This window comes from Diorhabda carinulata, chromosome 12, assembly GCF_026250575.1.
Source record: "Diorhabda carinulata isolate Delta chromosome 12, icDioCari1.1, whole genome shotgun sequence".
NCBI classification, from domain to species: domain Eukaryota; kingdom Metazoa; phylum Arthropoda; class Insecta; order Coleoptera; family Chrysomelidae; genus Diorhabda; species Diorhabda carinulata.
Window position 1 is genome coordinate 618,261 of NC_079471.1, and position 19,094 is coordinate 637,354.

Below are 19,094 nucleotides of genomic sequence, written 5' to 3' on the forward strand. Positions count from 1 at the left end.
TTGATTACTACTTTCTATTTCTCTCTACCAATTTCGAATCAAAACTTGCCATTCTTCTCTAGAAAATTCGACGTCATGGCGATGCAATCAGAATAGTTTAGAGGGAGATAGATAGTGGTATAGTTCATAGTAGAATAGCCCTTTTGATAGGCTCGTCAAATCCTTTGGATTAAACCTTTCGACGATCTAGGATATTATTCTTAATTTGATGAAGAGAGTAGTAGTAGTTTGGTTCTAGAGAATGATGTATCGATGTTCTTTCTCTTTCATTAGGTAGAGACAACTTGAACAACTTTCCATACCTCACTCTACCTTCGATATTAACTCTATGGTTCAACCACGGTGATAGTACGACTCATAGAGCTAATTTTCATGATATAGACAGTTATGGAAGGTTATTCTATTTCTTCTATGGTGGTATAATTCCACTTAGATGCCACCCTTTCTATCTTTGAAATATCTCTATGGTACGATTTGCAGTGTATAATGACGCTTTATGATTTTGATAGCTTCAATTAATATTTTGACATTAATATAAGTCAAATTTTCATATGATCTGTCAGAAGTGTTTTCGCAAAATTTATTATTTTTTATATGAATTAATCCGCGTATAAATATTAAAGATAAAAATAAACCGCAAGTATTAAAAAATGATTGAAGTTGTTTCAATTATATATTAATGGAATATTCAAATTTTTAGAGCAGTTGACGTGTAAATATCATAGAGTATATCTGTCAATGTTGATTTTGGCCACGTTGGAAGTACAATTCATAACATTTTAATCTGTTTAATGGATTTATCGTTTTAAAGGTAATAAAAATATGAATATCTAATTTGTTTTATATACTTTCATCAAGTTTCAGGAACAAATATTTAATATTATGAAGGTAAAAGATATCGAACGTACGGCTAACGTAGCTTGGTCTCCGAAAAACCAGCACCCTATATATTTAGCGGCCGGTACCGCCGCTCAACAGCTAGACGCTTCTTTCAACACCAATGCAGTACTGGAAATTTATTCTTTAAATTTAACAGATCCTGGTCCAGATACTCCGTTAGTTTCATCAATTCAAACTGATCATCGTTTTCATAAGATTATTTGGGGCTCCCACGGAAACAACCCGGTACAAAGTACAATCATAGGCGGATGTGACGATGGGCTGATTCAAATTTACAATGCCACAAAACTTTTGAAAGGCGAAGACGCTCTAATCGGGAGACAAGAAAATCACACAGGTCCCGTACACGCTTTGGACTTCAACAATTTCCAGCAGAACTTATTTGCTAGTGGTGCAGGAGATTCTGAAATTTACATATGGGATTTGAATAATCTGAGCCAACCGATGACACCAGGCTCAAAATGTCAACCCTCTGAAGAAGTTCTATCGGTATCTTGGAATAAACAAGTGCAGCACATCCTAGCGTCGACTTTTCCTTCGAAATGCGTCATTTGGGACCTTAGAAAAAGCGAACCAATCATTAAATTAACTGATACAGTATCGAGAATCAAATGGAAAGTGGTTACTTGGCATCCGGAAGTTGCAACTCAACTATGCTTAGCTTCTGGTGAGTTTATACTAAAAAAGTGTGTGCAAGTGGAGTTTTTTATCATTTTTTTTGTATAGAGGAGGATCAAGCGCCGGTTATACAAATGTGGGATCTTCGGTTCGCTACTTCCCCTTTAAAAACCCTTCAAAATCACCAAAGGGGTATATTATCATTAGCTTGGTGTACCGAAGATCCGGATCTATTAGTTTCTTGTGGAAAAGATAACAGAATATTATGTTGGAATCCGAATTCTAATCACCAGAATGGGGAAGTTTTAGCTGAAATTGCCGCTACGAATCAATGGAGTTTTGATGTTGTATGGTGTCCTAGGAATCCGGCTTTAATCGCTTCTTCTAACTTTGACGGTCATGTTTCTGTTTATTCCGTTATGGGTGGTATGTCTACATAATAAAGTTATTTTGTATATTATAAAAGTTATTTCCAGGGAAAACCCAACCGATTCAAACTACGAATAAAATCGCGGACAGTTTTCCCGGTATGGACGGTTATGTTAGAGCTCCTGAGCCTCAGCAAGATTTAGGACCTACAAGTGTCGATTTGAGTAAACCGCCGAAATGGTTGAAGAAACCCATAGGAGCAAGTTTTGGGGTATGTTTTATTGATGGTTAGTTATCGTGGATAATGGATGATATTTTTTTCAGTTCGGTGGAAAATTGGTTACTTTTGAAGATGGAAAATCGACGGTAGCGCAAAGTTTACAAAATCTTCAGCCGGGGCAACAACTTCCACATATTCAAAGGACCGTTCAAATTAGTCAGGTTATTACAGAACCGGATTTCGTTAAGAAATCAATTGAATTAGAAAATACCTTGGAATATGGGAATTTTACTGGTGAGTTGAAATTATGTTATAGTCCATTCGTACACTTTGTAAAATATATTGAAAATTCAGTTAAAGTCCATTCATACATATAGCAAAGTATATATTAGATCAAATTTATTATATTAATTCATATATATAGTGAGAAAGTTGTGTTATAGTCCGTTCATACAAATAGTGATTCATAAATTTACAAAATCTGAATAAAATCGTTATAGTCAGTTCATACTTGTACTAAAAATGTTGTATTATAGTCCATTCGTACATTTATATATGAAAAAAACCAGCAAAACTTAGTAACAAGTATTTTATAGTCCGTTCATACAAATAGTGATTCATAAATTTACAAAATCTGAATAAAATCGTTATAGTCAGTTCATACGTGTACTAAAAAAGTTGTGTTATAGTCCGATCGTACATTTATATATGAAAAAAACCAGCAAAACTTAGTTACAAGTATTTTATAGTCGGTTCATACAAATAGTGATTCATAAATTTACAAAATCTGAATAAAATCGTTATAGTCAGTTCATACTTGTACTAAAAATGTTGTAGTATAGTCCATTCGTACATTTATATATGAAAAAAACCAGCAAAACTTATTAACAAGTATTTTATAGTCAGTTCATACATATAGTGAATCATAAATTTACAAAATCTGAATAAAATCGTTATAGTCAGTTCATGCGTGTACTAAAAAAGTTGTGTTATAGTCCGTTCGTACATTTACATATGAAAAAAACCAGCAAAACTTAGTAACAAGTATTTTATAGTCCGTTCATACAAATAGTGATTCATAAATTTACAAAATCTGAATAAAATCGTTATAGTCAGTTCATACGTGTACTAAAAAAGTTGTGTTATAGTCCGTTCGTACATTTATATATGAAAAAAACCAGCAAAACTTAGTTACAAGTATTTTATAGTCGGTTCATACAAATAGTGATTCATAAATTTACAAAATCTGAATAAAATCGTTATAGTCAGTTCATACTTGTACTAAAAATGTTGTAGTATAGTCCATTCGTACATTTATATATGAAAAAAACCAGCAAAACTTATTAACAAGTATTTTATAGTCAGTTCATACATATAGTGAATCATAAATTTACAAAATCTGAATAAAATCGTTATAGTCAGTTCATGCGTGTACTAAAAAAGTTGTGTTATAGTCCGTTCGTACATTTACATATGAAAAAAACCAGCAAAACTTAGTAACAAGTATTTTATAGTCCGTTCATACAAATAGTGATTCATAAATTTACAAAATCTGAATAAAATCGTTATAGTCAGTTCATGCGTGTACTAAAAAAGTTGTGTTATAGTCCGTTCGTACATTTACATATGAAACAAACCAGCAAAACTTAGTAACAAGTATTTTATAGTCCGTTCATACAAATAGTGATTCATAAATTTACAAAATCTGAATAAAATCGTTATAGTCAGTTCATACGTGTACTAAAAAAGTTGTGTTATAGTCCGTTCGTACATTTACATATGAAACAAACCAGCAAAACTTAGTAACAAGTATTTTATAGTCCGTTCATACAAATAGTGATTCATAAATTTACAAAATCTGAATAAAATCGTTATAGTCAGTTCATACGTGTACTAAAAAAGTGGTATTATAGTCCATTCGTACATTTATATATGAAAAAAACCAGCAAAACTTAGTAACAAGTATTTTATAGTCCGTTCATACAAATAGTGATTCATAAATTTACAAAATCTGAATAAAATCGTTATAGTCAGTTCATACGTATACTAAAAATGTTCTATTATAGTCCATTCGTACAAACATTCTAAATTCTGTTGAATACAATGAAAAAGCTGTGTTATAGTCAATTCATACATATAGTGAATTATAAATTAATAAAACCTGAATTAATTCGATATAGTCCGTTTATACATATACTAAAAAGTTGTGTTATAGTCCGTTCGTACATATATGAACAAAAATTGAAAATGAATTATATTTAGTTATAGTCCGTTCATCTAGTTTAATATAATAGGGAAAAAAAGTGAATGGGTGTTATTTATAGGTAAATTATAGTCCGTTCATACGTGTATTGTGATTCAATAGCTAGTTGAAAATATTTTAGATTATTGTCAAGACAAATCCGATTCGTCAATCGACGAACACAAAAAATATATATGGCGTTTTTTGAAAGCCAATTTCGAAGAGGTACCCAGAGCGGAGTTGCTCAATTTGTTAGGTTATAATCTCGCCCAAGTTAATAAAAAATTAGACGCGCACGCCGGAACGAAATCAGCCAATAACGTCGATAGTTTAACCGAAGATTTCGCTTATTCCAACAGGGTAAATACGAAAAATTTTTATTTTCGGATTTGGTTGACAATTTTTTGTATAATTCCAGATAGAAGATTACGATCCTAACGATGCTTTCGACGTTATAAGTAAACAACAGAAAAAAGAGACTAAAACGTTCAAAATTAATACGGACGATGGTAAAACTTGTGTTATATCGATTATATTTTGAATGTTTTGAAAAAAAAATTTCGATTTTAGATACGGAAGGTCTCATAACGCAAGCTCTGTTGTTGAATAACGTCGCGGCTGCTGTGGAATTGTGTTTGAAAGCCGAAAGGTACGCGGATGCCTTAGTTATTGCGACTACCGGTATGTAAATTACATGATTTAAAAAAATTTTTTTTTTCTGGAATTTTTCAGTGGTTTTTCAAATTTTCTAATTTTTCTGATACCTTTTGCATTTCTGATTTTTTTTTTCATTTTTTGATGTTTTTTCAAGTTTTTTATATTTTTTAATTTTTTTTTGAATTTTTCGATATTTTTTCATTTTTTCATATTTCAAATTTTTTGAGGTTTTTTCAAATTTTATGATTTTTTGATGTTTTTTCATATTTTTTGGTTTTTTCGATGTTTTTTTGCAATTATTGATATTTTTTCAAATTTTTAATTTTTCTGATACTTTTTGCATTTTTGATCTTTTTTCTCATTTTTTGATGTTTTCTCAAGTTTTTTATTTTTTTGGAATTTCCCGATAATTTTTCATTTTGATTTTTTTTTTCATTTTTTTCATATTTCAAATATTTTGATGTTTTTTCAAATTTTATAATTTTTTGATGTTTTTCATATTTTTTGGTTTTTTTTATGTTTTTTTGCATTTTTGATTTTTTTCATGTTTTTGATGTTTTCTCAAGTTTTTTCGATTTTTTAGATTTTTTTTATTTTGATTTTGTTCATATTTCAAATTTTTTGAGGTTTTTTCAAATTTTATGATTTTTTGATGTTTTTTCATATTTTTTGGTTTTTTCGAGGTTTTTTTGCAATTATTGATATTTTTTCAAATTTTTAATTTTTCTACTTTTTGCGTTTTTGATTTTTTTTTCTCATTTTTTGATGTTTTCTTAAGTTTTTTATTTTTTTTTATTTTTCGATATTTTTTCATTTTGATTTTTTCTCATCTTTCAAATTTTTTGATGTTTTTTCAAATTTTATGATTTTTTGATGTTTTTTCATATTTTTTTTTATTTTTTGATGTTTTTTGAAAGTTTATGATTTTTTGGTGTTTTTTCAAATATTTTTGATATTTTCTCAATTATTTCCATTTATCGATTTTTTTTTCATTTTTTGATATTTTCTTAAATTTTGTATTTTTTTTTGTTTATTGATGTTTTTTCAAATTTTTTGTATTTTAACTTTTTTTCAAGTTTTTGATATTTTCTTAAGATTTTTAATTTTTTTTTATTTCTCGATATTTTCATAGATTTTTTGATTTTTCCATATTTTCATAGATTTTTTGATTTTTTTTGAAATTTTCCATTTTTTTCAATTTTGTTTTTATTGATATTTTTGTAGTATTTGGAATCTTTTAGCTCACACTACTTTTTTCATTATAATTTTGTTTTTTCAACTATTTGATTGTGTTTTAAAGTCAAATTCTTTCGTTTCTTCTAGTTTTCCATTTTTTTCATCTTAGTTCCCCTATAGGGCCTTTTTCACTTTTTTTTTCATTTTTTTCAGAAAAATTATCATCTACTTCTAAATCTGATATATAAACCCCCATTTCGTGAAGTAATTGTGATAATTTATATTTAAAATGATATCGAGGGTGTGTAAACTTATCCTTGAAATCAAAATTTCATTTTTTTAGGAATATTTTCAAAAACCTTACCGTTTTTTGACTAAATTAATTGAGAACCTTTCAAATCATATACTATTGCATCATTGTACTATACTTACAATCATTTTTTACAAAAAAAAAATATGAATGTCCTATAAAAATATGAAAAATAATCCAAATATCACGTAATATTTTATCAAAATAAAAAAAAATTGAATACAACTTCAAACAAAAACATATAAACGTCTTTTTCACAAACTACTTTTAAACCAAACATTTATGACACACGACATAACTAATTAATTAACTGCGTTTCATTTATTTTCATCGATATGACATTTGTCATGAAATGAGTACTACGCCGATATAGTTCTATAGTTTCCCTTTTTGTTTATCTATGAAATGAAATGTATCGATTGTATAAATCGATATTTGTATCGTGCACTCGAAATGAGACACAATCTAGAAATAAAAAAGAAGAAGAAAAATGATTTATACGTTTAATGACAGTTCATAATAATTAATGAAAATTGTACTGTAATTGTCGTCGTTAAGCACACAACAAATAGTTCGTATGCTTCAAGGTGGTCCGGATCTATTAGCAAAAACTCAAATGAAATATTTAGAACAATCCAACGGTTACGTATCAACTTTAATATCAGCTATAGTTTCGGAAGATTGTAGTTTAATAATCAACAATTGTGATATAAGTAATTGGAAGGAAGCTCTAGCCGCTGTCCTAACTCACGCCTCGGACGACGATTTACCAACGTTATGCGGTAATTACTACAAACTCGACGTAATTTGCGAAACCGAATAATAACGGGGGATTTTTTTTATTTTTTATAGAACGTTTAGGTGATAGATTGGTCGAGGAAAGTAAAAACGATGTGAAATTATCTCGAGACGCTCAATTGTGTTACATTTGCGCCGGTAGTTTCGATAAACTCGTGACCAGTTGGAGCGATAACGCTCTAAAATCCACGGAGACTCTTCAAGAATTGATAGAGTTGGTGACGTTTCTGCAGAAGGCTATCGAAAGGCAAGGTAGACAAGTTAAGGTAAAAACAGAAAAGAAAATGATTTTGTTTATTGTTGTTTCTGATTTATTGGCGTGTTATACGAGGGTTGGTGTATAAATTCCTGGTTTGTTAATGGAATAGTGGCGGAAACTGGTTTTGATAGTTTTTTACTCGGTTCTAAATTTTGATTTTATAATTTTTTGCCAAAAAAAAATCAATTTTGGATGTAGTTTGAGTCGGAAAATGGATGTTTTATCAAATGGGGGTCAGAAAAGACATTTTTGTATCAAATTGGGGTTAGAAAAGTCGTCTTTTGGTCCCATTAGATTATTTTTGATAAAATTGGGGTCAGAAAATTGGTTTTTAATAAAATTGGGGTCAAAAAAGTCGTTTTTTTACTATTTTTGAGTAAATTAGGTCCAAAAATGGGATTTTTGTTAAATTAAGGGCCATAAATTCGATTTTTGGCAAATTTAGGATCATAAAAATAGATTTTTTTATCAAATTGGGATCAAAAAAGTCGTTTTTAATAAAATTGGGGTCAGAAAAGTCGTTTTTTAATCAATTTAGGGTCAGAAAACTCGATTTTGTTATCAAATTGGGGTCAGAAGTAATTTTTGATCAAGTTGAGATCGGAAAAGTTAATTTTGTATCAAATTGCGGTTAGAAAAGTCGTCTTTTGGTCCAATTAAATTATTTTTGATTAAATTGGGGTCAGAAATTAGATATTTGGTCGAATTTGGGTCTGAAAAGTCGCTTTTTGATAACATTGCGGTCTGAAATATCGATTTTTTGACTATTTTTGAGTAAATTAAGTCTAAAAACGTGATTTTTGTTAAATTTAGGGCCAGAAATTCGATTTTTTATAAAATTGGGGTCAAAAAATCGTTTTGTGATCAAATTTGTGCCAGAAAATTCGATTTTTTATCAAATTGGGGTCAAAAAATCGTTTTTTGATCAAATTAGGGTAAGAAAACTCGATTTTTTCATAAAATTAGGGCTAGAAAAAGCGAGTTTGACTAAATAAACTCAGAAAATTCATTTTTTCGGTTCCGTTAGGTTATTTTTGAACGAATTGGGGTCAGAAAAGTCAATTTTCGACGAAATAAACTCATAAAACTAATTTTTTGGTCCCAAAAGACGATATTTTATTAAATTGGGGCCACAAAGTAGATTTTTGATGAATTTAGGATCAGAAAAGTCGATTTTTTACTCAGGAAAATAATTTTTTGGTCCCATTAGACTATTTTTTATCGAATTGGGGTCAGAAAAGGCGAGTTTTGACTAAGAAAACTCATTTTTTGATCCTGTTAGGTTATTTTTGAACGAATTGGGGTCAGAAAAGTCAATTTTCGACGAAATAAACTCATAAAACTAATTTTTTGGTCCCAAAAGACGATATTTTATTAAATTGGGGCCACCAAGTAGATTTTTGATGAATTTAGGATCAGAAAAGTGGATTTTTTACTCAGGAAAATAATTTTTTGGTCCCCTTAGACTATTTTTTATCGAATTGGGGTCAGAAAAGGCGAGTTTTGACTCAGGAAACTCATTTTTTGATCCTGTTAGGTTATTTTTGAACGAATTGGGGTCAGAAAAGTCAATTTTCGACGAAATAAACTCATAAAACTAATTTTTTGGTCCCAAAGGACGATATTTTATTAAATTGGGGCCACCAAGTAGATTTTTGATGAATTTAGAATCAGAAAAGTGGATTTTTTACTCAGGAAAATAATTTTTTGGTCCCATTAGACTATTTTTTATCGAATTGGGGTCAGAAAAGGCGAGTTTTGACTCAGGAAACTCATTTTTTGATCCTGTTAGGTTATTTTTGAACGAATTGGGGTCAGAAAAGTCAATTTTCGACGAAATAAACTCATAAAACTAATTTTTTGGTCCCAAAGGACGATATTTTATTAAATTGGGGCCACCAAGTAGATTTTTGATGAATTTAGAATCAGAAAAGTGGATTTTTTACTCAGGAAAATAATTTTTTGGTCCCATTAGACTATTTTTTATCGAATTGGGGTCAGAAAAGGCGAGTTTTGACTCAGGAAACTCATTTTTTGATCCTGTTAGGTTATTTTTGAACGAATTGGGGTCAGAAAAGTCAATTTTCGACGAAATAAACTCATAAAACTAATTTTTTGGTCCCAAAAGACGATATTTTATTAAATTGGGGCCACCAAGTAGATTTTTGATGAATTTAGAATCAGAAAAGTGGATTTTTTACTCAGGAAAATAATTTTTTGGTCCCATTAGACTATTTTTTATCGAATTGGGGTCAGAAAAGGCGAGTTTTGACTCAGGAAACTCATTTTTTGATCCTGTTAGGTTATTTTTGAACGAATTGGGGTCAGAAAAGTCAATTTTCGACGAAATAAACTCATAAAACTAATTTTTTGGTCCCAAAGGACGATATTTTATTAAATTGGGGCCACCAAGTAGATTTTTGATGAATTTAGAATCAGAAAAGTGGATTTTTTACTCAGGAAAATAATTTTTTGGTCCCATTAGACTATTTTTTATCGAATTGGGGTCAGAAAAGGCGAGTTTTGACTCAGGAAACTCATTTTTTTGATCCTGTTAGGTTATTTTTGAACGAATTGGGGTCAGAAAAGTCAATTTTCGACGAAATTCATTCAAGAAAAACATTTTTTTCGTCAAACGGGACTGACAAAATTTATTTTCAACTAAATTTGACTAGGACAAACCATTTTTTGACCAAATTAAATTCAGAAAACCCTTTTTTGGGCATATTAGCCATCTTTTGACCAATTTATATTGAAAAAATTCTAGTTTAGGACAATTTCAACATAAAACTGCCACTTTTTGAGAAAATTGCATTCTTTTGGATTTATAATTCTCGATCAAAATCAGTTCACAAAAGCCAAATTGACCGATCTGAACTCGGAAAACTTTTTTTTTGGTCACATTAAACTCGGAAAAATCATTTTTTGACCAAAACAAATTGAAAAAATTTCATTTTTACGTGGAAAAGCCAAAAAAAGTCAAGTCTTGATCAAATTTATATCGGAAAATCAATTTTTTATCAAAATTAGAAACAAAAAAAAACATTTTTCGATTAAATTCAGACTTTCGATCAAAACAAACCGAATTTTCGATCAATTTACCGTAGAAAATCGACAAAAACTTAATAATTGAGGTTATGTATACATACAACACTAACTTCGCGCCGAACATTACCGGCGACATTTCCCAAACAGTGTTGCCAATCCTCGTACAACACTGTCGCCGCAATCGGGGTTATTGTGTTGAAACGGGTGTTCGATCTCAGGTATCGGGCGTATTGGCGGACCTGCTATCCCATTACGCTTCCCTATTAGCCTCCCAAGGCGAACTATCCACGGCCGTAGCCTATTTAGGTTCGTCCGCCAACGAAAAAGTGGCCGCACTAAGGAACCGGCTACAAGCGGCGCTCGGTCAAAGGCCGTCGCTCGGTCAAGAAACCAGACAACAGAACAACCGAAGAGGCAGCCAGAGAAGTTCGTTTTCGAACTACAACAACAACAACAATCAATATCAACCGGCGCCGGTACCGAGTTACAACCAGTTGCCGCCGACGGTAAACAACCGACCGTGGCAACCGCCGACCGCGGGTTTACCGCAACCTCCGAGACCCAACAGCGTCGGTTCGAATCAAGGTTTGCCGTCGAAAAAATACGTCCTGGATCCTTCGGTGGGTTCGAATCCTTACGTTTCGACGTTTAACCAATTCGTTAATCAACCGCCGGTCGATTTCTATCGATCATCGATTAATAACGATGCGTACGGTTCCAATTCGCAAATACCGCCGACGAACGCGTCTAATCAAAGTTTCAATTTGTCTCCTATGAATTCGGCGCGACAAAATTACGCGCCGCCTCCGCCGCCGCCGTCTTCCATTGAACAAGCGCAGTACGCTTTGAAAAGCGCCGCCGGTTCGGCTTCGGCGCACGGTTGGAACGATCCGCCTCCGTTAACGAAACCGTCGAAACTGCAGGTAAATATTTTCATTTTTTCTTTTACTTTTTTTGTTGTTATTTACGGTTTTGTTATTTCATGTGATGTTGTTCGGTTAGTTTTTTAACTTCTCGTAAAATGGTGATCAAATTAGGGTCGGAAAAGTCGTTTTTTTATAAATTTTGGATCAGAAAAGTGGATTTTCGACGAAAATGGGATCAGAAAAGGCGATTTTTTATCAAATTGGGGTCAGAAAAGCGGATTTTCGTTAAAATTGGGATCAGAAAAGTGGATTTTCGTTGGATTTTGATCAGAAAAGTCGATTTTCGATCAAACTGGGGTCAGAAAAGTGGATTTTTGATCAAACTAGGGTGAGAAAAGTGGATTTTTGATCAAACTAGGGTGAGAAAAGTGGATTTTCGTTGAATTGGGATCAGAAAAGTTGATTTTTGATCACACTGGGGTCAGAAAAAAGATTTTTGATCAAACTGGGATCAGAAAAGTGGATTTTCGTTGGATTTTGATTAGAAAAGTCGATTTTTGATTAAACTAGGATCAGAAAAGTGGATTTTCGTTAAAATTGGGATCAGAAAAGTGGATTTTAGTTGGATTTTGATTAGAAAAGTCGATTTTTGATTAAACTAGGATCAGAAAAGTGGATTTTCGATCAAACTGGGGTCAGAAAAGTCGATTTTCGATCAAACTGGGGTCAGAAAAGTCGATTTTTAATCAAACTAGGGTCAGAAAAGTGGATTTTTGATCACACTGGGGTCAGAAAAGTGGATTTTCGTTTAAATTGGGGTCAAAAAAGTCGATTTTTGATCACACTGGGGTCAGAAAAGTGGATTTTCGTTTCAATTGGGGTCAAAAAAGTCGATTTTTGATCACACTGGGGTCAGAAAGGCGATTTTCGATCAAGCTAGGATCAGAAAAGTGAATTTTTGATCAAACTAGGGTCAGAAAAGTGGATTTTCGTTGAATTGGGATCAGAAAAATGAATTTTCGTTGAAATTGGGATCAGAAAAGGCGATTTTCGATCAAGCCAGGATCAGAAAAGTGGATTTTTGATCACACTGGGGTCAGAAAAGTCGATTTTCGATCAAACTAGGATTAGAAAAGTGGATTTTTGATCAAACTAGGGTCAGAAAAGTGGATTTTCGATCAAACTAGGATCAGAAAAGTGGATTTTCGATCAAACTGGGGTCAGAAAAGTCGATTTTTAATCAAACTAGGGTCAGAAAAGTGGATTTTCGATCAAACTAGGGTCAGAAAAGTGGATTTTCGTTGAATTGGGATCAGAAAAATGAATTTTCGTTGAAATTGGGATCAGAAAAGGCGATTTTCGATCAAGCCAGGATCAGAAAAGTGGATTTTGTTATCAAATTGGGGTCAGAAAAGTCGATTTTCGATCAAACTAGGATTAGAAAAGTGGATTTTTGATCAAACTAGGGTCAGAAAAGTGGATTTTCAACGAAATTGGGATCCGAAAAGGCGATTTTTGATCAAATTGGGGTCAAAAAAGTCGATTTTCGATCAAAGTGGATTTTCGTTGAATTGGGATCAGAAAAGGCGATTTTTAACTGAATAAACTCAGAAAACTCATTTTTTTGGTTCCATTTAACTATTTTTGATCAAATTAGTGCGAGAAATTTGATTTTTGGTCAATTTAAGTTCATAAAACTCGATTTTTTATCAATTGATGTCAGAAAAGCTGTTTTCTGATAAAATTGGGATAGGAAAAGTGTATTTTTGATAAAATTAGGATCAGAAGAGTCGATTTTTGAAAAAATTTGGGCCAGAATGTCGTTTTTGATGAAATTAAGGATCAGAAAAGGCGATTTTTGATAAAATTAGGATCATAAAGGTCGATTTTTGATCAAGTTAAGGCCAGAAAGTCGATTTTTGATCAAATTAGGGCCATAAAATCGTTTATGATCAATTTAGGGTCAGAAAAGTGGTTTTTTGATAAAATTGGGGTGAAAAAACTCGAATTTTCGACGGTATAAATTTAGAAAACTCATTTTTTTATCCCATTATACTATTTTGGATCAAATTGGGGTTAGAAAAGTCATTTTTTTGATCACATTAGTGCGAGTTTTGACTAAATAAACTCAGAAAACTAATTTTTTGGACCCATAATATAGTCCGTTCATCCATATAGTACACAATTTAAGAATATGTACTTTGACAAAAAAGTTCAATATTCTCGGTGTTTTTTTCATTTTTGTTTTTTTCGACATTTTGATGTCTATCTCGACAATTAAACCAAAATATAGTCCGTTCATACATCCAGTAACAATATAACCGGAAAATCGAGTTTTGTCCAAAGAAAATTAAAAATTTCCATAATTTCATCGATTTTTTTTGTCATTTGAAAATTTATTTAGAGTAACGACGAAACTGCACGAAGAGAAATGTACGCCACGCACGCCGGAGTCAAATTATGGCGAAAGGTAGTGCCCCAATATTCGAATTCCATTTATTTGTAAATCTAACCCCGAAGGAATCATTAGACGAATTCCTGCCAATTGTTTATTTGCTTTTTACTACTCCATAATCGTCATCAATTAATTTTCACGTTATAGAAATGGAAAATTACACGAAAATATAGTCCGTTCATACAAAATTGTCATGTAAATCATCATTTTATTACGATTTTGATATATTTCAATATTTTAACACGCATTTTTTTGTTATTTGGACTAATACGAATAGTGCGGTTGTTATTTCTAATTAAATCGCATTGAAATTACAAGGGGTACAATTATATTTATAGCCAAAATCGGAAGTTACACCTGCTGAACCTATCACACACCCCCTGTATGGTACAGCGCCGGTTCAGGCCTCGCCTTTACCAATAAACGGTTACGGAGACGTGAATCAAATAACACAACCTTATAATCAAAATTTTTATCCTCAAGTAAGTATTTAAACAAAATGGATTTTCATATTAAACGACGATTTCCCTTTTTTATTTATCTATATAACATTTAAATAAAAAAATATTTCGAAATTCCCACTAAAACGCCCTAAACTATCACGTGTTGTATTTTGAAATATATATGATTACCACTCACTATCTCTCTCAAGCTATTAAAATAAAATATTTTTTATTTCTCTCCTGTATCGTTTTAATCACTTGAATTTTTTACTTTATAGCGATCTAATCAGAATAAATTTGCATATCGATATTTTTTTCTCTCTCTAACAGCAGTTCGGACCTATATCTCTTTATCTTTAATATTAATTCTGATACGAATACCATAACAAACTGTAATAATATCATAAATCGACGATTGAACTAGCGAAAAAATAACTAAAAGTTCTATTCTTTTCCTATAGATTATAAAAGTTTCGTTTGTAATAACTTTCAGATCCAATTGATTATTTACGTTCTTTTGATATTATTCGATGTTGGTAACATGTTTTAAATATGACATTAACGTAACGGTTGATATAATCAACAATATGGCCGCTATTTAGTTGAAGGTGAATCAATTTCGCGTTTATTTTTTAATATTAATATATCGTGTGCAGTGTCTGCAGTGCAAAGATACAAAATTAATAAAACGTTTCAATAAAAGTGTACAAATAAAAAGAAAGTTGTCCATCATGAATGACGAAAACAAATATCAGTAAGTTTCGATCTATGAAAAACAATATAAAATCGTTTTAGGTGTTATGTGTATAAAATGTTATTCTTTAGTCGTTATTTTTATTTAATGGGTTGATTTATTTTAAATAATTGCTCATTATAAATCAATTTTTTTATATATTAAATTGAATATTCAGTTTCCGTGGTTATAAATTGGAAATTTAGTAAACATTTCGTGAGATATACAGTGAGCTGGAAATAATTTTCATCTTCATTTTGACTCGTTTTTTTATGAAAAACTTGTTTTTAAACAGTTTTGGATAAGCTATTGTAGGATTTTAATAAAAAAACACATAATACGAGGTGTGAAAAGAAAGTTTATTTCTTCGTATTTAGATAATGACTCCTTTAAAATAATATTCCTCGAAGTTCAAGGGAAAATTTACAATAGTCTCGCTAGATGTCAAACTAAGTACGATTTTGTAGCTAATGTACCGGGGAAATCGTTTATTTTTGGAATTTATTGACCCACTTTGCTATCTTTTTAAATGGATTTTTATAGAATCCACCGTCGACGTTCCAACCGCAAGCAACTACATTCGCCACCGCATATAACCCCAATAATTTCAATCAAAATTTGGTACAACCACAACAGGAAGTCGTAGGTAGGACGGAAACTCCCCAACCCGTTCAAAAACCTCCGATACCCGAAGAACATTTACATTTAAAAACCGTTTTCGACGAATTAAGGAATCGATGTAGTTGCACGGCTAATAATCCGGTAATTTTGAATTTTTTTCTTGTAAAATTTCCCAATCGAATTATTATTTTGCGTATTCCAGCAAACGAAAAGGAAACTCGACGACGTCGGAAAAAAATTGGAATTACTCTACGACGCTTTAAGGGAATTAAGGGTAATTAAATTTGATAAAAAAAGTTAGGTTATGTCACTTATATATATGCATATTTTTCGTTCAGCTTTCATCCAACACATTGTCGTCCCTCCACGAAATGGTACAAATGATCCAAACCGGAAATTATACGGGGGGTTTGAGTTTACATACACAATTGGTGTCAGGTCCGGACTTCGCCCAAATTGCCAGTTTCATGCCGGGTATTAAAGTGTTGCTGCAAACAGCTTTACAATTACAAGTTTACATTAGATAGATGGAGAAGCGAATATATAATGAAAACAAAAAACAGAAAAAAAAAACCGAAACGACGATTCAATTCGATTTATTTAAGCCGAAGAAATTTTTTTCAATTTTTAGTTGTAATTGAATTAGTTATTATTAAACTGATAATACGAGGGGCGTTTGGAGAGATTACGACGAATAAACTTAATTTTTATTAAAATTTATTTCTATTTTATCCACTTTCGCATTATTCTACACTTTTAGCCAATTATTTCGCATTATTCTTGACCTTTAGCCATTTAACGTTTATTTTACTCAGTCAGACACAATTATATCTCGTCTATGTCATTTTGGTTACTCGTTTTATGGTATTTTTAATTTTTATTCACTGTTTGATCACTTGGTGTCTTAATTCGATGCTGGAAATTATCTTTCACTGTCTATTGTTGTGATTTATTAGTATTTTTTCGTTTTTATTTTGCTCTTTCTATCATTTTTTTGCCACTTTTAACCCGTTTTCTTTTCTAGTGTCGGAACATTGTCTTTGAAGAACTTGCTGGACTCTTCATTTCCACTGAATATTGTTTTTTCCAACAAGTGGTATCATATGTGGTAAAATCATTACTGAAACTCTTTTTATTCCATTTTATGTCTGTACTTATCTTGAAAAAAAAGTGTTTTTTGGACTTTGTCTATCATTTAACATCTATCTATCGATATATGACTATAATTTTCCATATTTCACATGTTGAAAGTGTTTTAAGGGTCTTCAATTGCAATCTAGTATCCTTCCATTGATCTAGAAATGTTAATTTGTCTTTTTGACGGTTTCTAGCTATTTTATGTCAATTTTTTGATTCATTCTTTCTCTAATATCACCCATCAATCTTCAGAGGATTTATTAGAATCTCCATTTCCATTAAATATTGTGTCTGATAGCTGTTTGTCTATTGAAAAAGGTTTCATCCACCTTCTAACATCCCCTAGGACTATTATTTTCCATATTTTGCAGTTTTCATCTATTTCAAGTCGGTTTTTAACCGACGTTTCTCAAAATTCGTCTACTTATACAATAATTTCTATTTTTATCATTTATTGTCGTTAAAAACTGAATTTTGAGGAAATTTTTGATTCTTAGGAACCCAAATCGAAAAACGTTTTATGTATTAAACAATTTTTTGTAGCCCCCTTTCCGATAAGTAAATTAGTTTTAAATAATATATTATTAATAAAAAAAAATTTAAATTCTGTTTTGTTTTTGAATATTTAAATTTTTTACCATATTTGTAAAGTGAATAAAAAACAAATTGATTATTATATTAAGGTGCTTTTTAATAAATTATATCCATTTTGATTCGTTTTATTATTTATCCTTCTTAAGTCCTTTGAGCACCTTTTCGATAATCGACTTGCAATCCTTCTTCGAACGTCGAACCTCTAGCTGGATCAGATCTGACGGTGTTAAATCTGGTAAAAAAGGGACTTGGATACACTTTTACTGGCCTAAAACCCTTAAAACAAAATCAACTTGTGACCTGAAATGTTATCGTGACGAAGAAAAAATTTATTAGCCACTTTTTTTTCTTTGGAAATCGTTTCTACATCCCCCATTGGAAAATCTGATCTTAGTTTGTCTTAAAATCGAAGAAAATCAAGTTTATGTTCGACTTTTAACGTTAAGTCTTTTTTGAATGAGAAGATAGTTGTCGGAGACCCAAATTTCATCACCGCTAACAATCCTGGCAATAAAAATCGGATTTAATTGAAGATTGTGTTAGAAATTTGAAAAAATCAAAAGAGGATTTACTATTCCTCTCACCAGTTGTAAATCGTCTGAATATTTCTTTCGTAGTTTCTACAATTTGACAAAAATGCTGACATTAGGAATATACGTAAATCATAAATAAGACAAGTTATTATCAAATATATATCCTTTATTTATCACAGACATTTTGGTTTGAAAATATTCAAATGCAGTTGTTAACCGTGACTGGATTTAACTTTTTCTTTAGTTAAATGTTTAACTCTCGAAGTGTAAACATCAAACCCTAAAGAAACCATGTTATCGAATAAAATTCTATATTGATATGGTAACAAATAAAAATTTATAAACTGAGCTGGAGGCCAAATCATCCAATCGGCTGCATACAATTTCACGGATTTTTCTTTGGCTTCTTCTATAAATTCACTTTTGCTTTTGCCTTCCAAATATTGCATGGAAAGAAAGAATGTTGCTATACACAACGGGGACGCTATACATTGATCGGCTATCACTTTTTTCGTAACCACTCGTAACGTATAACCCGGAAGAAATTTATCTAAATATTTGTACCAAAAATGACATACCAAACCTATTGGTAACCCAGTTATCGCCAAGTTTTTCGTTCTTCGTAAATTCAATTCATCTAAATCTTCAGTTAATATTTCGTATTTTTGTTCTAACATATCTCCAACTGCTGATAAGGAGATCGATAAACTTATGTTGGTCATTAACAAGTACTTACTGCTGAAAGCTTTACTTAATAATTTATTTATATTCATCCCCATTTCGAATTTAAAATAATTATGCTAACTTTCCGTAATCTAAATGGAATAAACATTATCTCTGAAATGTTTTAAATAATAAATAATTTACGTATGTCATAATTCAAGACATCACTAAAATGTAAGGTTAGGAAACTAACATGACAATTATGTAATTTTAAAAAATAGTGGGGAAGCTGCGTTCGAATAGCCAGCATGTGACAACTATCAGAATAAAGGAAAATATCAAATCGCATATATTTGGTGTAATGTTTATTATTTATTATATTTCCACTCTATTAATTCGATTTTTTTCTATTTTTATAACGTATTCATTCCAAAATTATAGTTTCGTATTGA

At 31.1% G+C, this 19,094-nt stretch overlaps 2 protein-coding genes across 7 annotated transcripts; one reads left to right on the forward strand and one right to left on the reverse strand.

The window, feature by feature from the left end:
• Positions 1–475: 475 nt before the first annotated feature.
• LOC130900040 (protein transport protein Sec31A) lies at positions 476–17,565 on the forward strand. 6 transcript variants are annotated; one of them, XM_057810354.1, is made up of 17 exons: positions 476–640; positions 701–811; positions 859–1,567; positions 1,627–1,944; positions 1,995–2,158; positions 2,212–2,401; positions 4,492–4,709; positions 4,768–4,858; positions 4,920–5,030; positions 7,080–7,274; positions 7,345–7,556; positions 10,816–11,520; positions 13,868–13,933; positions 14,257–14,400; positions 15,638–15,856; positions 15,918–15,989; positions 16,054–17,565. In XM_057810354.1, the coding sequence occupies exons 3-17, from the start codon at positions 883–885 to the stop codon at positions 16,240–16,242; spliced, it is 3,579 nt and encodes a 1,192-aa protein (XP_057666337.1). In that variant the 5' UTR covers positions 476–640; positions 701–811; positions 859–882; the 3' UTR covers positions 16,243–17,565. The 6 variants fall into 6 exon arrangements, with proteins under 6 accessions (XP_057666337.1, XP_057666336.1, XP_057666339.1 ...); XM_057810353.1 differs by having other exon boundaries at positions 501–640; positions 865–1,567; XM_057810356.1 differs by lacking the exon at positions 13,868–13,933 and having other exon boundaries at positions 501–640.
• Positions 17,566–18,076: 511 nt separating this feature from the next.
• On the reverse strand, positions 18,077–18,870 carry LOC130900041 (mpv17-like protein 2). The gene has a single exon (XM_057810359.1). It carries the CDS (start codon positions 18,756–18,758, stop codon positions 18,192–18,194), a length of 567 nt encoding a protein of 188 aa, XP_057666342.1. The 5' UTR covers positions 18,759–18,870; the 3' UTR covers positions 18,077–18,191.
• Positions 18,871–19,094: the final 224 nt, after the last annotated feature.